The following is a 22,594-nucleotide window of genomic DNA, read 5'->3' on the forward strand; positions in this document are numbered from 1 at the left end:
CCGCGGGCCGGGTGGGGCGCGCTGACAGCGCCCCCCGGCCACTCAGCTCCCGTAGCCCGCCTCCTCCCGGGCCACCCCCCGCCCTGGGCGCAAAGTCCGCGGCGCGGGCTCGCTTTCGCTTTCGACTCCGGCGGGTTGCTCGGGGGAGGGGATGAGGCGCTAGCGGCCCGCCACCGCAGTTCAGGGTCGCCTGCCTGCCTGCCTCAGTCTCGGAGAACCGGCCCGGAGACCAGCGGCCGGAGCTGCTCCCGCCCTGCTAAGGCTGCCCATGGCGGGGAGGGCCGAAACGCACCCCCAGCCCTTCGGCTGCCCACCCTGAGGCCGCTCGCATCCCCGGGCCAGGCCTGGCGGCCCCGCTTCTTCCTTCCGTCCGCGCGCCCGTCCGAGCGGCGGCGCCCGGCCGGCTCCCTTAAGCTGAAGCGCCTCCCGCTGCCTCCTCCCCCTCGCCGGTCCCTCCCTCTTAGCTCGCACCGGCGAAGTTTGCACGTCAAGCCCCCGGAGTGGAGCCAGGGCGAAGTCGGAAACGCAGCCACCTATGGAGGAGCCAGACTGCCGGCCCCAGGGCACCACCACTAGTGTAGTCGCGGTCGGGCCCTCCATTTCTGGGGTCCAGACCGGGGTGGTTGGAGGCTCAGGCACTAATGCAGGGAGCACTAAGCTCTCCACTCGCGGACGGCCGCGCAGCTGTCAAAAGCATGAATGGGAAGCTGCCGCCGAGCGGACGCCTGGCGAATAGGAAACTACCGGCAGGCAAGGAAATGCGACTCAGGTGCCGTCCCAGGTGTCTGCCTGAGGCCTGGTCCGGTGTTCACCTGATGCCCACCACTGGGAGGTCACAGCGTACGTCTGGGGGTCTTGAACTTCTTGTCCAGCAAAAAGGAGACCATGAATCAGTGTAAGATGGAGTGGATGAGGGACCGAGGCGACTCCGTTTACAGGTTGTGGAGCCACTATCCTAAATTCTTCTATTTCCTCTTCCATTGCTCCTGGAAGTAATTCATTCACTCCGAAAAAAAAATCTTGCCATTTAAAAATCTGATCCATTTTTAATTCGAATTATTAGTCTCTCCCTTTTTATGGCTGTCTCTGAGCAGGTTGGGAAATCCAGGGCTTAGGGTAATGTACAGCATTCCAAGAAAAATGTGTTTAGAAAATACTGTTGTCTGTCAGATTAAGTTCACTACATTAAGCACTAACCCACAAAACTTAGCACGCCCACACACACGGCACCCAAAATTTTGCTTAAAGATAGGTAAAGACAGCAAAATAAAAGGCTACTTAATGAACTAGAGCATGTGAAAATCTGAAACGAAAGATTTTGATGTTCATGTTTCACATGGTAATATCAACACTCCTGTGGCACGTGTGTCTTGGTTGCTTGCTTACAAGTGCTTTATCTAGGTGGGGAGGAAGCAAGTTTATTTATTTATTTTTAAATCTAGGACATCTGGTGTGACAGAGGTGGCCAACTTCTCTGCTAAAGAAACAAAGTCCAATTTGCAGAAACATGAAGACGTTTAAATAAGTAAAACCTAATATGGGAATGTTATTGCAACCTGAACTCAATATAAGGCTCTTGTTAAAAGGATTTGTTTTAGGTTCAAAATTTATTTTTTATTTTATTATTTTTTGTTGTTTATTGATTTTATTTATTTATGCCTACAGCACCAGGTTCAAAATTTAAAAGCTTCCAAAAAAAATGAGTTTTTAATTTTAAAAAGATTTAGAAGTGTGTAAATTTTTTCTGCATTGCATGCAAACATGTTTCAAAAAGTGAAACTATGGATGCTTCCTGTCCTTATCTAAGAAGTAGTAAAAACAAAATAATAAAAAGTAGTAGAGCATCGATGAGAAAAATGCATGGGTAAAACATAAAATTCCCTGGGTCACAACAGGGTTCCTAACTTCTGACATAGGACCTCAATCTTGGATGTCCCCAATGCAGACTTTTAATTTTTCATTCATCCCAAATCACTGAAAAACTGTAGAATTACATAAAAACATCTACCTTCTCTGTTTTCCTAGATTAAGTACACAGATTATGAATTACTTTGGATTTTGTAATTCTACATTTAAGATAAATAAAAATTAGAATTTAAATTGCATTTGTAGCTGCCACTAAAAAGAAAAGCTTAGTGCCACCCAGCTATATAAATATAAAAGGGAACTTATTTATTGAGTACAGCCTTTCTGATCCCTGAGAGTAGAAAGTAAGAAGGAAAATAAGGGAAAGAATGGCAAATATGAAGTACAGTCCCACTTCCTCAAGACATTGCTTGATTCCCCGCTTTGAAAATACTTTTTCAATACTTGATTCCCTTGTGAAAATAGTTTAAGATTCACTAAAATGACTTCTAGTCAATGGGCACCATTATGACAATGTTTAAGCTTCAATTTTTGTCCTTAACCTTGCTTGCTACCTTTTTTATTCTTTAAAGTTTTTTATTGGTTTAATAAAGAAAACACAACCAGGCTTAAAATGAAAAATACTAAGTATTCTGTTAGCATTATAATTAAGAGAAATTATTACTAATAGCAGTTAGCAATTACTGAGCACCTATTAGATGCCAAGACTTGCTACAGGTACCTTCTCAATTATTAATTATCTCAATTAATATTCACAACCGTGTAAGATAGAAGTTGTACTGCTTAAAATTTACAGGTAAGGAAAATGAGGGAGGGCTCAAGCCAGTCTGTGTTCATATACTGGCTCTTCTACTTACAAGCTGTGTAACCTGAGCAAGTTACCTAATTTATCTGCACCATAGTTTCTTAATGTGTAAAATGGAGATAAAGCCAGGCTTCTTCTCGGGATTATATGAAGAGATCCACGGAAAGCACTCAGTACAAAGTTTAACATAAACGCTACAAATAAGTGTCATATATCAAACTGAGCAATTCAGATCAATTATCTGAGAAAGTTATTACTAAGCTGAAAAAGATGTGAGGACCAAGAAAATGATAAGCAATTCCTGACATCTCTTCTGCTACAGCTCAATACATTTTACCACACTCTCTTTATCCATAACTCACAACCCCTTCTAGATCAGGTAGTTTCTGATATCCATTAGTTGGTCTGGATTTCCCAATAGTTCAAATGAGTCACCAACAAAAGTCAAAACTGCTAGTTGGGAAAGTACTGTGTTCTGATACTCACATTTGGGCGATATTTAAAAAGTGCTCCTTATACAAGGGCACTGTTCAAAAACAAGAGTACAAAGAACCTGATGACTTCTTACCTAAATACCCCTCCTCTACATTCAAAAATATAAAAAGCAAATGACCAAATACAACTTACATTCATTTAATATAATTAGTTTAATATAGCAGTATGCCTTGTATGCTATTAATCAGTTCTCCTGTCAGTGTACTTCTGATGATGTCTTGTAGCTCGAGGATCTTCAGGATCTATCTGCACAGATAAGTGATATTTTATAAGGTTTGAGTAATGAGGGCTCAATTTATCAAAGTTCCTGATTGCCTACCACATACCAGACATTCTGCTAGGCACTAGGGTACGCTCAACATAGTAATTTCACCAAGGACATGAGAAGAGTAAGGAGAAGAGAAAAACATTTAATTTATCAAAATGCTCTTATGGAAAAAGCTGTCACCACCAATTAGATTGTTTGTGGCTTAAGACCTAGGCCATCAGAAGAGAAATGCTGCCAAGTTCTGTGTATTTCATCCTTTACAGGGATGTATTTAAAATATGGCCTTACTTCACCGTCCAAATTTAGGGATGTTCCCAGCAGGTGCCAAGGGGAACAAGGTCTCTTTTTAAGAGAATGATTCTTTGCACAACAGATTCACTTGTAAAATGCTTTGTTCAAACACCAAAGGCATCACTAAGTGAAAAAAAAAAAAAAAAAAAGTTGATCATTACAGTCTTTAAATCTGATTTAATGTAAAATGGCTGAAACTTTCCAAAAAATTTCTAAGATGCAAGATGCCAGCCACATAGCTAGCCTTTTTATTTAGAAAAAACCACTAGTCCCAATACAACACTTTAATAAACTTGAAAACCAGCAACTACAGTATGTTTATCTGTGCAAATTACAGGGTTAGTAACAGATTCTCCATTATCAACCCCAAATGTTATTTCATTTGAGTAACAAAAAACTCAGATCCACTGAATTAGAAATGTGTTGGCTTTGGTTTCTTTATGTCCTCTTAAAATTGGCTGAGCCTGTATTCATATCCCCTCTTTCTCCTCTGACCACACCTCTCTCCTTCTCCAAAGGGAGCCATGGCTCTCTTCTGCATATGTGGTTTGACAGGCAAGGCCCCTTCTTAAACTATGCTCCTTCTAGTGAAATATGATAACTTACAGTCAGTATTCCTGTAGGGGGAGAACACTGAAAGGAGAAAATTGAATTTATCAGCTAAGTCTCTGGAATTGCTGAAAATCGCTTGCAAAATTAGAAATATAAATAGCTGCAAAAGTGGAGACTTAAAAGGTAATTATCTTTTAAAAAGACTTAACCTATATCTGTATTCATTCTAAAAACTGTACCATTTGCCAAGAAATTCAAAACTTTGAATTTTTAGTTTGTTTTCCTAATTATATGTGTGTTAACTGCATACAAATTCTCCCAAGGAAACATTCGCCAGTAACAGCAAACTTTTTGAAAGAGAAAATTTAAAGATACATTCATAGAAGTTAATAAATTGTAATTTTAACCTGAATAACACCCAAATGTTTCTAAGAATTTAATACTAACCTATAATTTTAAACTATTGACAAACATGATTTAAAATCTTCATTTAAAGCCTTCAGGTACAGTAGTTTTAAAAAAAAACATAGAAAGGATTAAGTTATAGAGAAAGAATGGAAAATTGGACCAACGTTTAGCTATAAAAAGAGGCTGACTGTATAGAGTTCTAGTGCACTACCTCAGATGCAATAAAATGCAAAATTAAACACTCAGTTAAAAATAATTCCCTGTGTCACCTTTGTACTGATACAGCTTTCACTGAAGTGATTGTAAATATCACCATTTCATGGGCCCAACGGTTCAAAGCATGAGTTCTAGAGCCTCTGTGCTTATTTTCTCATCTATATAAAAGTAAAAGAGAAGCATCTACTTTATGAGGAATATTAAGGAAGTTAACAGTGCAAAAGCACCCTATAAGGATTAGCTATTATTAGCACCATGCTGTCACATAGTAAGCCCCAATTCTAATCTGTCCATGCTACACTGTCAAAATTAGTCTAGCAGAATGAAACATAGCTTTAGTTATGTCAGTTCTTGCTCTAATACTTGAGGGGCTCCCCACTGACCACTGAATTCAATAAAAACTTTTCTCCTACCACTCAAGACCTTCTATAGTTAGCCCCAGCCCCAGCTCTACATCTACAGTGTCCCCTCTAGCAGGCAGTCTACAGTCCAGCCAAAATGACCAACTTACAGCTTTAAAACACACTTCCTCCTCCAGATCCCAACTCCCAAGCCTTTGTTCACACAGGTCACACCATCTGTAATACCTTCCCTTGGCTGAAACTCTATCATTTATCAAGTCCCTCTTCACATTCTATTTCTTTAAGAAAATCTTTCCTGATCCCTTGCACTAAGCACATGGGAACTCATCCCCACCACTAAATCATAAGACTTCATGAATGGGATTAAGAGCACGTGCTGTTAAATCAAGGTGGCACCAAGATATATGCTTACTCTCCCAAGGATCAGCGGTTTGCAGTCCCAACATAAGGGTGTCACTTGGAACTTGGAACTCACCTTCCCACAAACCGTAAGATGTGAGGAGGTGAGGTCCTGAAGCTGAGCAGCAAGCTGCCTAAGAGCTGAACTCTAGGACTAACAATGCTGGAGTGCTAGTTCAAGAGGAAAGGAACACTGATTTTTTCTTCCCCCTTTACTCAGCAAAGTTCCAACTCCAAGGAAAGTCATAGATCCAGCAAACAAGACCTCTCTGACTTTTCCACACCCTGACCCAGTAGCCCATCTGGGTTTGTACTGCTTCCCAAAGGACAGACCCTCCCACAAAGGCTTGCATCCTCCTTCTACCTCTAAAATAAAACACATAATGAATATACTCCCATGGCCATTTTGATTTTAAATGGCACCATCTGTGACGCAAGGCAAAGTTTCGGACCTTTTATTTTAAACTATCACATCTATTTTAATCTCTCTTTTGATCAACATAAAATCTCCAGGACATAGATACCTTGATCATCTTCACTTTCTACCACATTCCTCTCCCCACTAAAGTGCTTTAAGTGAAGGAATTTCAGGAACAGAAAAGGTGAACTAACATAAAATTGCTACTGATGAGAAATCTACCTCTGCTACTTTCCAGAGCTTCTTGCTCAACCTCCACTTCAGAAAACAGGTATTTTCACAAAAGAGGGTTTTTTCCCAAATGATTTCTGGGGGCAATAGTAGCAGTGCAGCAATCACGAATGGGTGGTTGATAGGATGGAATTCAACTTACCAGGAATTTCTTTAAAAAGAGCCAAATAGATAAATTGGACTTCATAAAACTATTAAACTTTTGTGCTTCAAAAAACACCTTCAAGAAATTGAAAAGACAACCCGGAGGATGGAGAAAATTTATGTAAATCATATATCTGATAAGGGACTTGGATCTGGAATGTTTAAAGAACTCTTACCACCCCATCCCCCGCCCCCCCAAAATACTCCAATTTTCAAAATGAGCAAAAGATGTCAATAGATACTTCTTCAAACAAGAAAATACAGATGACCAAAAAGCAAATGAAAAAATTATCAACATTATTTATCATTAGAAAAATACAAATCAAAATCACAGTAAGATACAACTACACACCCACTATGATGGCTATTAATAAAAACAAATCAACAAAAACAGAAAATGACAAGTGCTAGTAAAGATGTGGAGGAATTAGAATTCTTGTACATTGCTGGTAGGAATGTAAAACAGTGCTGCCCCAGTGGAAAACAGTTTGGCAGTCCCTCAAAAAGTTAAACACAGAATTAGAGTATTATCCAAAAATTCTACTTCTAGCTATATACTAAAAAGAACTGAAAGTAGGGACTCAATGAGATACTTGTATACCAATGTTCATAATAGCATTATTCACAACAGTCACAAGGTGGGAACAACCCTAGCATCTATGAACTGATGAATGAATGAATAAAATGTGGTATATCTACACAATGGAACATATTCAGCAATTAAAAAGAATGAAGTACTAATATATGCTACGACATGGAAGAACCTAAAAATAAGCAAAGTAAAAGAAGAGAGGCACAAACGGCCACATATTGTATTATTTCATTTATGTGCAATATCCAAAATAGGCAAATCCAGAGACAGAAAGCAGATGAATGGTTTTCAGGATCAAGAGAGAGGAGAGGATGAAGAATGACTGCTTAATGGAAACAAAGTCTCCTTTGGGGGCAATGAAAATGTTTTGGACCCAGATAGAGGTGATGGTTGAGCAATATGAATATACTAAGAACTATTAAATGGGCAAATTCATGGTATTAGAATTATATTTCAATAAAGTGATCTTGTAAAAAAACAACATTAAAACTTTGAAAATTTTACACAAAATTCCAAATTGACTTCTCTTGAAAAATCTCAATGACCAAAGGTGTCTCTCATGACAACCATCAGTTGTAACTGAAGCTGGTTCTGGAGCCCATCTCTGCCACTGCCTAACTCTGGACATGTTTTATCTCTGCCTGAGCTTCTCTGTAAAAGGAGACATAATAGTATCAACCTCATCAGGTTGTTATGAGGAGTCAGTGAATTACTATGCTTAGAAAAGCACCTGGCATATAATAAGTGCCATTAAATGTTAAGCTACTTTTACATTTTATGATATCTCATCCTCTTTGTAATGGAGATAAATGGCATTTTCTTTTCTTTTTCTTTTTCTTTTCTTTTACAAATGAAAGTATAGCATAAAATGTAGAAGTCCAAAAGAAAGAAGTGGATAGTCAAGATATAAGATTTTAAAAAGCAACACGTAAAATACTATGCACAGTATATGTCTATTTTTGTGAAAAAGCAATAATGATGATAATGTTAAGTCTATGGATAGAAAACAATCTAGATAACTTTGGACTTATGGGGAGGAGAAAGAATGAAAGAATATAATTAAGGGTTTTTTTTTAACATGTATTTACATAATAAATTTTTCTAGCTTTATTAAAATATAATTGACATATAACATTATATAAATTTAAGGTATATGATGTGATAATTTTATATATATATATAAAAATGTAATCACCACAATAAGATCAGTTGACACATTCATCAGCTGACACAGCTTCCTAATTTTTTTTTAAATGACAAACTTTTATACCCAGGAACTATAATAAGTTTTTTTTAAAGAAGAAACTCTAAATAAATAATTTTGTTTAATACTTGTGTGAGATTGTCACAAAATTCCACCAGCTGAGTAGCAACATCACCAACTGATAAAACTAGGAACCATTTGCTTTCCTTTGAAACCCAGAGACTGTGATTCTTAAAGCACAAACCCCTCATTGGTTTTCTTCTTCCTTACGGAGTATGTGTACACTTCTGTATTTTACTGCTGCCAACAGAAAAATTCTAAACTCCTTGACCCAGCAGGCAACACCTTTTGCTATCTGGCCAAATATCCTTTTTATAGCCTTATCACCTATCATTCACACTTACAAAAACTCTTCTCTGGCTAAAGACATAAAACACATCCCTCAAATGTTTTTCCACATGTAATCAAGAAGAGAGATAAAATTCACTTAAAATTTATCATTTTAACAATTTTAAAGCGTATAACTTAGTGACATTTAGTATATTCACAATGTGGTACAACCATTATCTCTACCTGGTTCAAGAGCATATTCACCACCCCAAAAGGAAACCCAGTACCGATTAAGCATTCCCCCTCTCCCATCCCTTCCCCAGCCCCTAGAAGTCACATCTGTTTTCTGTCTCAATAGATTTGCTTATTTTGGATATTTCACACAATTGAAACCATATAATATGTGGCCTTTTCGTGGCTGGCTTCTTTCAGTTAGCATAATGTTTTCAAGGCTCATCCATGTTGGAGCATGTATCTGTAATTTATTCATCTTTATGGCTGAATAATATTCCATTGTGTAGACAGATATACCACAGTTTTTTAATCCATTCATCAGTTGATGTACATTTGGCTATTGTAAATAGCTGTATGCCATTATCTTTTCCTTCCTTCAGTTTCATGAGCTAATCAAAGTTAAGCTTTCATATGAGTTTCAAATCAATTCTTACCCCACCACCCCAGCTTAGCCTGGCCCAAAGTCCTCACCTTTCTTTAAATTCTTCACCACTTCTATACCCGAGAGCAAATTGTCAGCATATGGCAGAATCCCACAGACCATTTGAATTGACTCAAACTGTTTTTTCTTAAATTAGTCGCTAACATTGAAATACTCAAGAAAAATCACTAAAGTCAAGATTCCAATTCCCTTAAAAGTCTGGATGGTCTCTTGCCTGGGTTATTGCAGTAACCACAGTTTAACTGGTCTCACTGCTTTCAGCCTTGCCCCTACGGCCTTTCTCAATACACTGCCCACAGTGGTTTCATTAAAACAGAAGTCAGATAAAGTCACTACTCTACTCAGAACATTCCAGTGGCCTCTCATTTCTCCCAGAGTAAAAGCCTGGCCTTGTACTCATGTGACTTTTTCCTATCACACTCCTGCCTGCTCACTTAGCTCTGGCCTTCTTTCTACTGCTTGGACAATTCGGGCAGGCTTCTGCTTTAGAACTCTGTAGTGGATGCTCAATGGATCCCCAGATAGCTCAATGGTTCACTCCTTCACCCTCAATGCTCAGATCTCACCTCAAAAAATCCTACCCTGACCACCCGTATTTAAAATTGTAAGCCCTCATTAGCACTCCTAATTTTCCTTATCCCGACCTTCTATTTCTAACCATTTATCATCATCTAGTATAACAAATAATGTATTTACTTATTGCATTTGCTACCTATTACCTGTCTCTTTCCATTCAAAGGTAAGTGCTGCAATGGCAAGGACTTTAGTCCCTTTGATTTAATGCCCAGTGCCCAGAAGAGCATAGTATGTTGGTAGGCACACAATAAATATTTATTGAATGGATACTGGATTTACAATCATCTAGCTCTGAAGAGGGGCTGCCCTTTAGATGAATTGGACAGTTCCTCACAGTTCTACCAGGCCCATTTCATTCCTCTACCTATCTGGTCCCTGCAGAATTGAGTTTGTGACACTTCTTTTTCCCCTTTCCCTTGTCTTTGACTTCTTGGTATCACATTAATCTTTTCATCAGAGGATATCTTAATTGTAGTCACCTACTACTCTTCTCTTTTCCTCCTCAAGGACAATCTCTTTGTACAGAGTAGAAGCTCAATAAACAGTTTTAGACTGAAGTGCTTTTGGCATTTCTGTTAAATGTTTCCTTCATATCTTCCCCCTCAAATCTCACCACTGGCAGTTGCTGACCACTATCTAGAAAAGCTCTGCTTCTGTCTTCTCTGGCACTCTCCAGACATTCCACAATGAATGCCATCCTTCGTGATGACTTTGATGATCACTAAAGGATACCTCTACATTGCTGCCCTATTGGCTTTAGGCCAAAATTTTAAGGGCCTATTTTGAGGGTGGAGACTTTAGAGCTTCCCAGTTCTGTGTTCTTATAAACACCTAAAAAGAACTGCACATCCTTTCTGGAGCTCCTGTTTCTTTTCGGTAAGGGCAAAAATATTATCTTTGCTGATTAAAGTCCAAAATGCTTCCATCTTTGCTACAGTTGTCTAAAACCTGACTGAGGCATTGCATTTGTTGCCTAAATATATAAATTGATCAATTTCGGAGGCTGAAACTCCTCTGGTCTTTCTTGTTTGGATTCTGTTTAGTTTTATCCTTCAATGACTCACCTTAAACTGCATGTTAACTTATAAACTCCTCATTGCTTTTAGGAATAAATAAGAGGATAAATCTTTTTTTAAATAAAAATTCCTCCAGGACTTTTTCCTCTTTCTCACATTATGTGAAACTCACCATCCCTCCTCCCCAAATAGTAAATGCACAATGGCAAACATGTAGTGAGGAACTCCATTATTGGTGGCTGCTAGTTTTATAATGATCTGGGATGGCTTATGAGCACAGAGCCATCTGGCGGTTGAGCAAAGGCACTGGGCACAGAAAGTGTGCCTGAAGAATTCTTGCCTGTTTTACAATTTGCTTAGGATCTTCCCAGCCCTGAGTAGCCTGGTTTACATTGCTTGTGGAGAGAAAAAAAACAGGAGCCGAGGAAAGTGGAGCTAGAGAGAAACACAAGAACATATCTTTGGACAACTTCCTCAGAAAAAATGAATACAAATTTTTTGGGGGGAGAGAAGGGGTCCTATCTCCAAAGTCTTCCTGTAATTATAATGAATTGTGCAAGGAGTATTTAGCAGTTTTTGTTTTTATAAAACCTAATAATACTGAACTCTTAAATTCGCTGTCATTTCATATTAGTAAGATCACATTCAGAGTTATGCTTAAAATCTGAAACCTTACTCAGATACCTTAAATTTAAAAACTATCACCCTTTGGTACAACTTACTCTATTATAATCAGAAGCATCATATTTATTCAACTGTTGGAACAGCCAGTTACCTTTACTTTGGAGGGCAGGCCAATAATCCTGATCGATTTACCAGAGGATCTTCATCTACTATGACTGTGGAAGCTCTTTCTTTTTAATTCTGTTCAGATCTACAAAGAGAGAAAAGGGGCAAAGGGATGAAACAATGGGTAAAGCTAATAGGAAATCTACACTCTCATTAGTTAACTAATATTTCAAAATTATATGTGCCTTGAAATGTCAAAGTGTTAAAATCTGAGGCATTACCAACTTTACAATAAATACAATGCAGTTTCTTTTTTTTAAATGAACTTAATCGTCTATATTTACCATAAACTAAGAACAAATGACTATTCAATATGTACACAGAATCAGGCTCCTGGGGCTTAAAGCCATTATGCATAATGCCACTAATGAGTTTTCACTTAATTTTTTAAATGGCTATTCAGAAAGCCAGTTCCTATGAAACCTATTAGCATCACAGATTTAAAAACACATAAATACACACTGAATAAGATTATTATTTGGAGAGTTCACCCTGTCCTTTATCATCCAACAGTTTATAAAAGCAACTCATAATACTATAAACAAGAAATAAAAACTCAATTAAACCATCTTCCTAAAAACCACAAGGCAATTGTGTTCCATTAACTATATATTTCTGTGCACATGTGTACATATATTTTTCAAGTGTAATGTGGCTACTATTCAAATGAATCTGGGGAGGAGCACTGAGTTACGGAGCCTAGGGACTAGAGATTAACAAACCAGAGCTAGAAATTTAACTGGCTTTCAAGTGTGACTTGCAGCAGTAGAGAAAGCAGCAAATATGGACGATTACACAGCTTTGGAGCAGATGCTTTTAAAGTATAAAGCAAAGCACAAGACAGGCTGATTTCATATGAAAAATTCACTCGTAATACACTTCTCTTCCTATAATCCTCATTGGATTATAGGTATACACCAAGGTAAGGTAACAGGAATATTGCTTTGATCAATTTTTATTTATTTTCATGTACTCGAAGATGGTAAGTCAAATATTTTTATGGTTTGAGATACTAATAAAGCATCTCAGAAAGTCAGTAGCTGAAATTCTATGCCATGTTTTGAACATTTATTCACAGTTATCTTTATTGGCCTTTTAAGTTATTCCTAGATCACATCCTTCCTCTCTCCCTTTTCTAGACAGTTTGCTTTATTCATCCACAAAATGTTATTCAATAATGTAATCGTTCAGTAATCATTCCTACAATCTTTATAAACCAGATGTTTCTCTTCCCTAAATTTCTAACTCCTTTTAAATTTTTTCTGATTTCCCTTTTAGTGTTCCTTTTCTGCCTTCTTTCCAATAAAAGCCACTCTCTTGCTTAACATGTTTGTCCTGAGCCAAAATTGATTTCTTTGCAACCTTAATAGTTAACAACTTTGCAAAATCACTCAAAGGAAGCTACAAATTACCAGGATAGAGATAGCCAATAAAGATGTTATGTTAGAGATAACCATTCACCTTGCTGACGGTGATTCCTTCACTATATACGTGAAGTGGAGGCGGAACAAAACTGGCATCAGATTAAACTCTGCTTGATCTTATTTCACTAGGTCAAGCTATTTTTCAATTTTCCATCCGGACGCTCCAGCTATATCTCCAAAGTATCCAAGGAAGTTGTTAGATTTTGGGTGCTATGAAATTGTACCCAAAGTAGTATTTGTCATTAAAAGTACTCACCATTTTCCAGCCCACATACCTTAAAAATGCATTAAGGGAAACCCGATTCTTAGAAGAAAATGAGAGTGTAGTTACTAAAAATACGCATTTAAAAGTAATAACTTCTTAGAACAGTTACAAATCTCTCATAGGGGGGAAAAAAAAAACCTACCATGTGTTTGTATATATTCTCTCATTTCATTTTCACAATGACACTGCTTAAAAGAGCTGTTATTATGACCTTCATTCTACTAGTGAGAAAACAGACTGAGGTCATAATTTGCTCAAGATTACCAGGAAAATAAATAGTTTGAAATTGGAACTAGACTGGAGGCCTTTGATGCTATTTAATTCCATTTCCAGTACACCAAACTGGAAATTAAGTTACTTAATTTTGTTTTACAAAGAAAAATAGTTTAAAAGGTGGACTGGGGAACATTTTCTAAGAATAGAAACATAAAACTTGATAGCTTTTATTCATTCACCACCTACTGTGTAACACGCATTCAACAAGGATAATTTTTTTAAAAAGATTTTTTTTTTTAAATGACGATGGGAGAGAAGGAAACAAGAAGATAGAAAAGATATAACTTGAGTGTTCTCCAAAGTCCTGAATAGAATATATTTAATTTACTTGCTCTCTTTTTTCTTGGGGAGGAGAGGGACAAAATTGTACAAGAAGTCTTTCTTTTAGAGTTGCTGCCTAGACCATGGTGACCCGTTTTTTCTCAGCGCTATGTAATTCTGAAGCCCATGTCAAGTCCTATTTTTGTACTATGCAACACCAAACTCCTCCCAAAGCTGAACACATGGCCCAAACTGAGATTCAATTTGTTCTCCTTGGAAATAAAAATTTGAATGAAAAGGGTCTACTCTGGTCTAGGCTGCCAGCTATCCCTGTGGTACTCTCGGTCTATAGGAAAAAGCTAGTCAGCAAAGAGAGAAGAATAAATATGCTGCTGAGAGTGAACTGGACCCAACAGGCCACCTAGCCCCAGAGGAAAGAAAGGGAAACAGTTTCTGCCCAGGGTTTCTAGGTCTTTCCTGACCCAAGTATAGTCCCCCAGAGGCCCAAAGCACTCCCTTCCCTACGGTGCCAAGAATCCCCTGGACCTGTAGAGAAAATGGCTTTCCTCTTCTGAGCTTAAGTCTTTTTGAATTAATTTCTGATAACTGCAACAAAAGACGATCTTGTTCTAGACAATTAAAACTTCTGTATTAAAAAATAAAAGGGCAGAAATCACTAGAATTTGTTATAAAAGGAGATCCTGAGAAATGTCCAAGGGTTCTGAAAAATCCTTTCATTAGCTTTAAACAAAGAAAAGCCCATACTGTTACATGGGTATTATTATATCAACTTTTATAGAGAAAATGACTTATTTTCAAGGAATAACATCTGTATGTCCTTTTAAGACTCTGAGAGCCTTGTTGAAATTTAAGGAATAATCTGGGACACTCGTTATACAACAGTCTGTTAAAATTAAGCAAAAACCTACCTACCATGATAAAGAAAAAATATAGGCTAAACAGAGTCGGTCTTGTTTATTTCTTAAGCCTTCTTAAATTCTAGGCAAACCAGGATGCTTTAATGTGAGACTGGCATTGCAGAGGCATGAAAAGGAAAAGAGAAGTCCAGAGAGGTGGGCCCTACAAGGAGGACAACACAAGTTTTGACTTGATTCTATCTGTTAAGTCAGAGCTGAGGAAAGACTAACACCTATCTCTCCATTCTATACATGAAAAAACTGAAAACCAATAAATGTTTTACTCAGGGTGGTTTACTTATTCAATAAAAACGTGTTAAGCATGTGCTCCAAGCCAGGTACTGTGCCTGGTACTACAATTAGCAGTGTATTCAGCTGAACTGCCTAACTCTCACGTTATGCATTTTTCTTTCTACTCTTTGACCCTTACAGAAGACAAAGTTCAGAGGCCTAAAATAGTTAACTTTTTTGTCTGTTTGTTTGATGACCTTATGGGGGGAGAGAGAGGTAAGGAATTTTTGGCTAATATTTAGAAGGTGGAAAGATTTGCATAAAATTCCATATTCCCATTTTTTCTTGGAATGTCCAAAAATCTGGCTACTAAGGCCAGCTCTCCTGCATGGGGATAACTAGCTGATGCTGTGTCCTAGGCTGCCTCTTGTCACTGGACATGTACTTTCTAAAATACCCACCTATCTTCACCATTTATTTTCTTTCCACACCTGTCTCCTGTAGGCAGCCAAGCTTGTGACCCTATGCCTATGTCGTTTTCCTAAGATTCTTCTCCCAAATGAAGAACCACAAACCAAAAATTTTTAAAGCAGGTTACAAGTCAGCTGTAGGCATATTCTACAGAGATATGAATTAACATGGTTCCTAGTTCGCTCACTATCCTCCTACCCAAGTTTCATCTTGCTTTTATCCTCACAGGTTTTCTCCCTGGCAAAGCAAATTTCAGAATGAACCTCTACACTCCACACCTGTCTTTTCAATCGTGCTACTGAGTATCCCCCCACATCCCCCTCTTCAAAAATCAGCTGGAGATTTTGCATCTATGCTACAGGGACTGCTTTCAGGGTCACTCCATTGAACATCAAAAAAGAGTTTGCAAACATAACTGGTAAAGAGGGAGATAAAATCACTTACTAGAAGGACTCCAACACCTCTGGCCTAGGTTTCAGGGATATATTTTAGTCTCTGTAGTCAGTCTTTGGGCTCTTCTAACCCTTCCTGAACTCCTCATATAAATAGGGTCTTAACACTGTTAAAGGAGCCTCCATTTTCTGACAGTTTCTACATATCCACACACGCTCACTCCTCTCCTCTCTCGAAAGTGTTCAACACAGCAATCCTGAGTTCCCTTGGCAGTTTCAGGTCGCACAGCTCTCTCATGTCAAGCCCCCTCTCTCCGAGGTTTCACTAAAGTTAACTGGGCCCCCTCTTCTTTTAGCTGAGAGGTCAGCAAGCCATTTTCCCAACAATTGTGACTACAGTACACTATTTCACCATTCGCCTAAGAGAGAACCAAAAATATAATAAAATTCTAGTTCTCCAATTTGTTACAATAGCACATAACAGTAACAGTAATAGTAGCAGCTAATATTTACTAAGCACTTACCATGTGCCTGGTATTAACAAATAGTAAGCTCAGTATTAACACATGTATCATCTCACTTAATCCTCCCATATCTATGATATAGGAACTTTCACAGAGAAAAAACTGAGACCTATGAGATGAAGCCAATAAGGGGTAGAAGAAGTGAGGCAGTTAATACTAGAGCTGAGCTTAAAATCATTCCTTCTTTTGCCACCCACCACAGCAATTCCTTCGCACCTGCTGTTTCCACCACCTTGATCTCTTTTTCCTACCTTCTGAGTAACTCACATCTAGCCTTGAAAACCTAGCTCACGTGAAACCTCTTCAGGTCAACACACCTACCTCTCTAAATGCGCTTCTTATAGGCACTGTCTGTTCTACAATGTTATCCTTGTATCCAGGGCCCGACATTAATAAGTGTTAATAAATGCCTGCCTAAAAGAATTGGATTAAATGGACCACAGGCTCTGACAGTCACCCATTCACTCAGGTTGGGTGCCTGGGATGGGATGTTCCTGCCTCACTAAGGACTTGCAATTGGGCCTGAGCAGTAAGTAGCTATTCTGGCTTCTACTCTTGCTCTTCCCAGCCTAACTAACCTATAGAACACAATACTGAGGAAGGGTAGGAGGGATGAGAAGTATTAGTCTAGTTGTCCTCTTATTAGGGGAATCAGGTCTATGGAGTTAACTGAGGGGAGTGGAGTCTGAGGGATCAGAGAGGGCTTCTCCCTCAGTATTGTGCCAGGGGAATACTAATCTCCTATTACTAGTCTGAGGTTATAGAACTCTAAAATTCATATAAATATCCTCAATTAGGTCATTCTTTGAGAGTCTAACAAGGTCCTTTAGGAAAGATGTCAAATAAATGAACTAGTAAGCATTTATCTCTGGGGCCATACTTATTAATACTATCAATAATAATAAAAACTTTTACTGAGTGTTTACTTTGGGCCAGACCATGTGTTAAGTACTTTACATGTACTGTCTTATTTAAATAAGGCCTATAGTAATTAAATGGCTTGCCCAAGGTCACTACCAAATGGCTTATAGTAAAGGCAGTGGCTAGTGGGATAAATGTGTAATTTGATTAATAACGCTTGCAGGTTTTTCTCTTTAAATTCTGCTTTTCTCTTTAAATAATGCCACTTAAAGGCAGGCTGAGCAACCTATTACACATTCCTCTTCTTCAAAAGATCCCTTCTATTAAGCCTTGTGAAAGACTGCCCATGCTCACCTAGATCCATATTCTCATCTTCGTGAGCAAACAATGAGACTAAAATTTCTAGTATTCACAACAGCAAGGTATAATTATATGATTGAGTCCTAAAATATGAACAGAAAGGTTGTGTGCTAGTTCTAGGTTTGGCTCATACAAGTCTCCTTGTCTTCATCCTCAGTCTTTCTGCTGGTCAAATGAAGGGCTTCAAGCACATACAGGTGGGTAGAGCCACAAAATTTCACCCCTGAATGATTGTGTGAAGCAAGAGTCTCCTTGCCAACCCATACTGAGCTATGACTTGAGTGAGAAACATGGATTGTGTTAAGCTACTGAAGTTTTGGGTAGTGATAACAATCTGCCTACTGCAGTACAGTACTATTGTTGTCCTTGTTATCAGAATTTTCTTTATCAACAGTACAGCTATAATTTATTGAAGATGTACTAATTAATAGGCATTATACTAAGTCTTTTAGATACATATTTTATTCATATCTCACCGAGGTAGGCATTATCTGCATTTTACAGGTGATAAAATCAAGGGTCAGAGATGAAAAATCTTTTCCTCCTTTGAACATTTACAGCATTTACAATCTGAAAGATTTATTTGGTAATTAGTTAAGGATTGCCTTATTATACATGTCGCATTGACAGGTTAAGCAGTTTTCACTCCTATAGTTTAGTTGATTTTCCTGGTACTTATAACTTGTTTTCCTCATCTAGATGGAAAGCTGCTAAGAAGGGCAGGTCTTATATCTCTATATTCCACACTACACACTGCTTCATGAATATACAAATTAATTAACAGATATGTATTCTTTAAATTATCTACATATATAAATTGCATAGACACACACACACACAGAGTATTGTGTTTTGGGCAACAGACTTGTTAAATAAACCTAGCCAAGAAAATTGGCTGATTTGCTATGAAGAGTTACTTAGTATGCTGTTTATCTCTGATTCATGACTTAACAAGTATCATTAGTGCATTTTTTCAATACTGCAATTACATTTGTGAATGTACATAAACACTTAGTACAGTGTCTAACATACATTCGGTGATTGATAAATGATCATTTCCCTTCTTCTCCATCCCAATAGCTACTTCAAGTATAATCTTATGCTGCTTGATGAAAACAAAGATGATTAGAAAAAATGTTAAGCCTGTGAGTAGAGGTTGATTTTAATTACAAAGAATATTTTCCAGTCTGGGAGGAAAGCCATCTAAAACGTTAGAAGCCAGAGCTAAATGAAGATCGATTGCCAGTTACACAGTTATACGATTATCCCATTCATAAAAATCTGTCCTGACACAACCTTCAGGAATACGAATTCTGGGCAAGCAGAGAAGCCAATGCTCACACCCTCTGCTAGTGAGCTGCAAAATGGTGCCTTGGGACTCACCTTTACTTCCTCTAGGTCTGGCCACATGGGATCCTCTAGAGCTATTATTTGTAGCCAAACAATAACATGCCCTCCTACTGCTCCTAGAATGTTTTTTATACTTTGTTAGAAAACAATACACTGGCATCTAAAGAAGAATTGTTCCTTCTGAGGCTATTTGTTCTCAGCCCTCATCTACCCACAGGGCTCCATTTCCTACTCAAGACATTAAAAAAAAAAAAATCTGATTAACACGATTGCAGACACTGGCTTTCATATGGGGACATTTCACACTAACCACATAGAGCAATCCTGTGACATGATCATTACATTAACTAATTAATGTAAATATTTCAACCACTGTTCATTTAAATATCATGTTCCAAAAAGTCTCTCTTCTTTGAAGAGTTCTTTTGAGATGAAATGGAACATGAATATGGGTCAATTACTTTACTTGAAGTATATACTTAGATATCTTACTCAGTCTCAATAATCAATTATAATACCTACTTTGTTGATGGAATGGTTTTTTCCCAGAGCAATTTTCCCTTTAACTTCATGGTACTGTCCTTAACAGTAGGCAATAAGGTTAATGCTATAATCAGATATCACAACAGCACATACAACTTTAGCCACTATTCAAATATAACACAGACTATAGAACAGCCAAGGTAGAAAAATTCAGGTTTGAAAATTAGTGAATCAAACCCTGGACAACAATTTCTTTTAAAAATAAATTCTTTTACAATGTTTAACATAAATATTCTTTTAAAAATACCGTTCTTTTTAAAATGCTGAGTGAAAAGAGCCAACCTCAAGAAATCACATTTACAGAACATTCCCAAAATTTCAAAATGATAGAGTGGGAGAACAGATTAGCAGTTGTCAGGCGGTAGGGACTGGGAGGATAATAGGAATGACTGTGACTATCAAAAGGTAGCACAGGGGAGATTTTTGTAGTGATGAAATAATTCTGTATCTTGATCATGGTAGTGGTTACACAAATCTACACATGAGATAAAATGACACAGAACTACATACTTTATGCCAATGTCAACTTCCTGGTTTTGATAATGTACTATAGTTAAGTAAGATGTAACCAATGGGAAAAACTTGAAGAGTAACCAACAACTTCCTGTGCATCTAAAATTATTTCAAAATTAAAATTAAAATTAGCTAAAAGTATATTGGATTATAAATACATTTCACAGAATGGATTCAATCTGTAAGATTAAATAATACTCAAAACTTTGCAAATATATTTAACATGACTTCCCATTTTGTATACAGATTAACTACCGATTATCTTGACAGAGGCAAGCAGAGAGTGGAAATGGAGTAGATCACAGTAGGTTTTGCTGTCAGGATGCTTTCTGTTCATGATAATGTTAGCAACATGGACCACTTTAGCAGCCAATGCCTAGATGTCTCATAAAGGGTAGGGAGCATACAATATGTAAAAATAAAAACATGTATTCAGAGACTTCTTACATCCTAAAATCTGTAAGATTTTGCCATTAAAAGATAGAGAACCATGGCACAACATATTTTAAATATAATTTAAAAATAAACATTTTATGATTTCTATATGCTAATCAAGATCCCATCAAGCATATGATTACATATAATTTGCAAAATACATGATTAGACTTATATGATTACCAAAAAGGAGTTTTTTGTTTGTTTTTAATGTACACATGGCAATAGTTTCTACTATTCAAATATCTCTCTGGCTAAATTACTATAAACTGCTGCACTATATCAATAATAAATAGGAGACAAAAAAGAATTCCAAAAGCCAGAGGATGCAAATTAAACAAAGCCAGTGTAAGTTATTTTCACTAGGGCTTTAGACAGAGATTTTTATCACTGATGAATACATAAACATTCTGAGACTACATCAAAAACATGACTCCCTGATTCCCTGTATCTCACACCCTGGCTCAACACTGGTTCATAATGACTCGGAATCTAAAGAGAGGTTGGCAGCACTTCATAAATACCTTCCTGTTCGCTCCTTTCTGCAGTGATGCAATTTGACCTACATTTCCAGTGCCCATTGAAACTTCATAGGAGGGGGAAGAGGAGAGTTTTTCATTTATCCTACCCTCTGATTAACTAGGACAGCAAATGCCACTCAAGGGACTGCTACTGGGTAGAAGCAAAGAGGGGAAAAAGTCATGCCAGCAGGAAATTCCATAGGAGAACATTTAGAAATACTGCATTCTCTGATTCTGCAAAGAAACTGTCATGGCTTTACAAGACAACAGCAAAGAAGAGTTGCCCCACTTTTATACTATAATCAGTTCAGAACACCAAGGATGTTTTATTTACTTCAGGCCCCCAACATGATTAAAATTAAACTTAAACTATAGGCTTGTCTTTGCCATAGTCTTTTTTTAAATAAACTTTTAATTTTAGAATGGTTTTACATTTACAGAGAAGATTATACAGAGTACCTATATACCCTACACTTGGTTTTCCCTATCATTAACTTCTTATATTAGTATGCAATATTTGTCATAACTAATGAACCAATAATGACACATTATTATTTACTGAAGTCCATACTTCATTCGATTTTCCTTAGTTTTTGCCTGTTGCCCTTTTTCTGTTTCAGGATCCTATCCAGGACATTATATTTAGTTGTCATGTCTCCTCATTCCTCCTCTAGACTGTGACAGTTTCTAAGACTGTCCTTTTTCGATGACCTTGACAACAGTTTTGAGGAGTACTAGTTAGGTATTTTGCAGAAAGTCGTCAATTTTTTGTCCAATGTTTTTCTCACCATTATAATCAGGTTATGAGATTTGGGGAGGAAGACCACAGAGGTAAAGAGCCATTCTCATTACATCATATCAAGGGCACATCCTACCACTCACTGTTCATGCTAACTTGATCATCTGGCTGAGGTACTGTAAGGATTCTCCACTGTAAAGTTATTATTTTTTGCCCTTTCCATACTGTACTCTTTGAAAGGAAGTTATTATGCACAGTCTGCATTTAAGGGATGAGCAGTTATGTTTCATCTCCTTTCAGGGGATGATCAACATAAATTATTGGAATTGTTCTACATGGAAGGTTTATGTATTCTCTCCCATTGGCTTACTTATTCGATGATTTATTTATATCAGTATTGACTCATGAATACTTGTTTTTCATTATTATTTTATTATACTTACAATACATATTACTTATATATGTTCATATTTATTTTAGTATTTTATTACATATTACATGTATCTTGTATATTTTATCTATATTTATTTCACAATTATTTCTATAAGTATCTTTATTCTGTGGCATGATAAATCATGAACAGAATGCTCAGTAATCAAACTAACATTTGACTGGCCAATAAATTATCATAATGAAGTTCCTCCAGAAAAAATAAAAATAAAATTTTTTTTCTGTCTATAGGGTAAAGGAGAAATCTAAAATTAAATGCAGTATGGTTGCTGTTCTATACAATAACGTTTCCTACTTTCCCCAATTACCATTAAATGTTATTTCCTTTATGTCAGCTCTTAATTACATGAACTAAAGAAAAAAATATCAATTCACTGGCTTTGAAATACAAGTGATGACTTATAGTAGCAGCTACACTTTCCT

General features: G+C 37.3%; 1 protein-coding gene across 8 annotated transcripts in view; it reads right to left on the reverse strand.

The window, feature by feature from the left end:
* Positions 1-22,594, reverse strand: part of ATXN7 (ataxin 7) — a 123,936-nt gene that overhangs the window by 84,789 nt on the left and 16,553 nt on the right. For 4 of the 8 annotated variants that reach the window (XM_036219263.1, XM_036219265.1, XM_036219262.1 and 1 more), the window contains exons 2-3: positions 11,625-11,723; positions 315-3,412 (exon numbers count right to left, since the gene is read on the reverse strand). In XM_036219263.1, coding sequence (XP_036075156.1) covers positions 315-600 — 286 coding nt within the window. In that variant the 5' untranslated portion in view covers positions 601-3,412; positions 11,625-11,723. Of the gene's footprint in view, positions 1-292; positions 3,413-11,624; positions 17,572-22,594 lie in introns of those variants that run through there. The other 4 variants (XM_036219264.1, XM_016150179.2, XM_016150177.2 and 1 more) reach the window with 4 other exon arrangements.

The sequence above is a fragment of the Rousettus aegyptiacus genome, unplaced genomic scaffold (genome assembly GCF_014176215.1).
Source record: "Rousettus aegyptiacus isolate mRouAeg1 unplaced genomic scaffold, mRouAeg1.p scaffold_m13_p_4, whole genome shotgun sequence".
Lineage (NCBI taxonomy): Eukaryota > Metazoa > Chordata > Mammalia > Chiroptera > Pteropodidae > Rousettus > Rousettus aegyptiacus.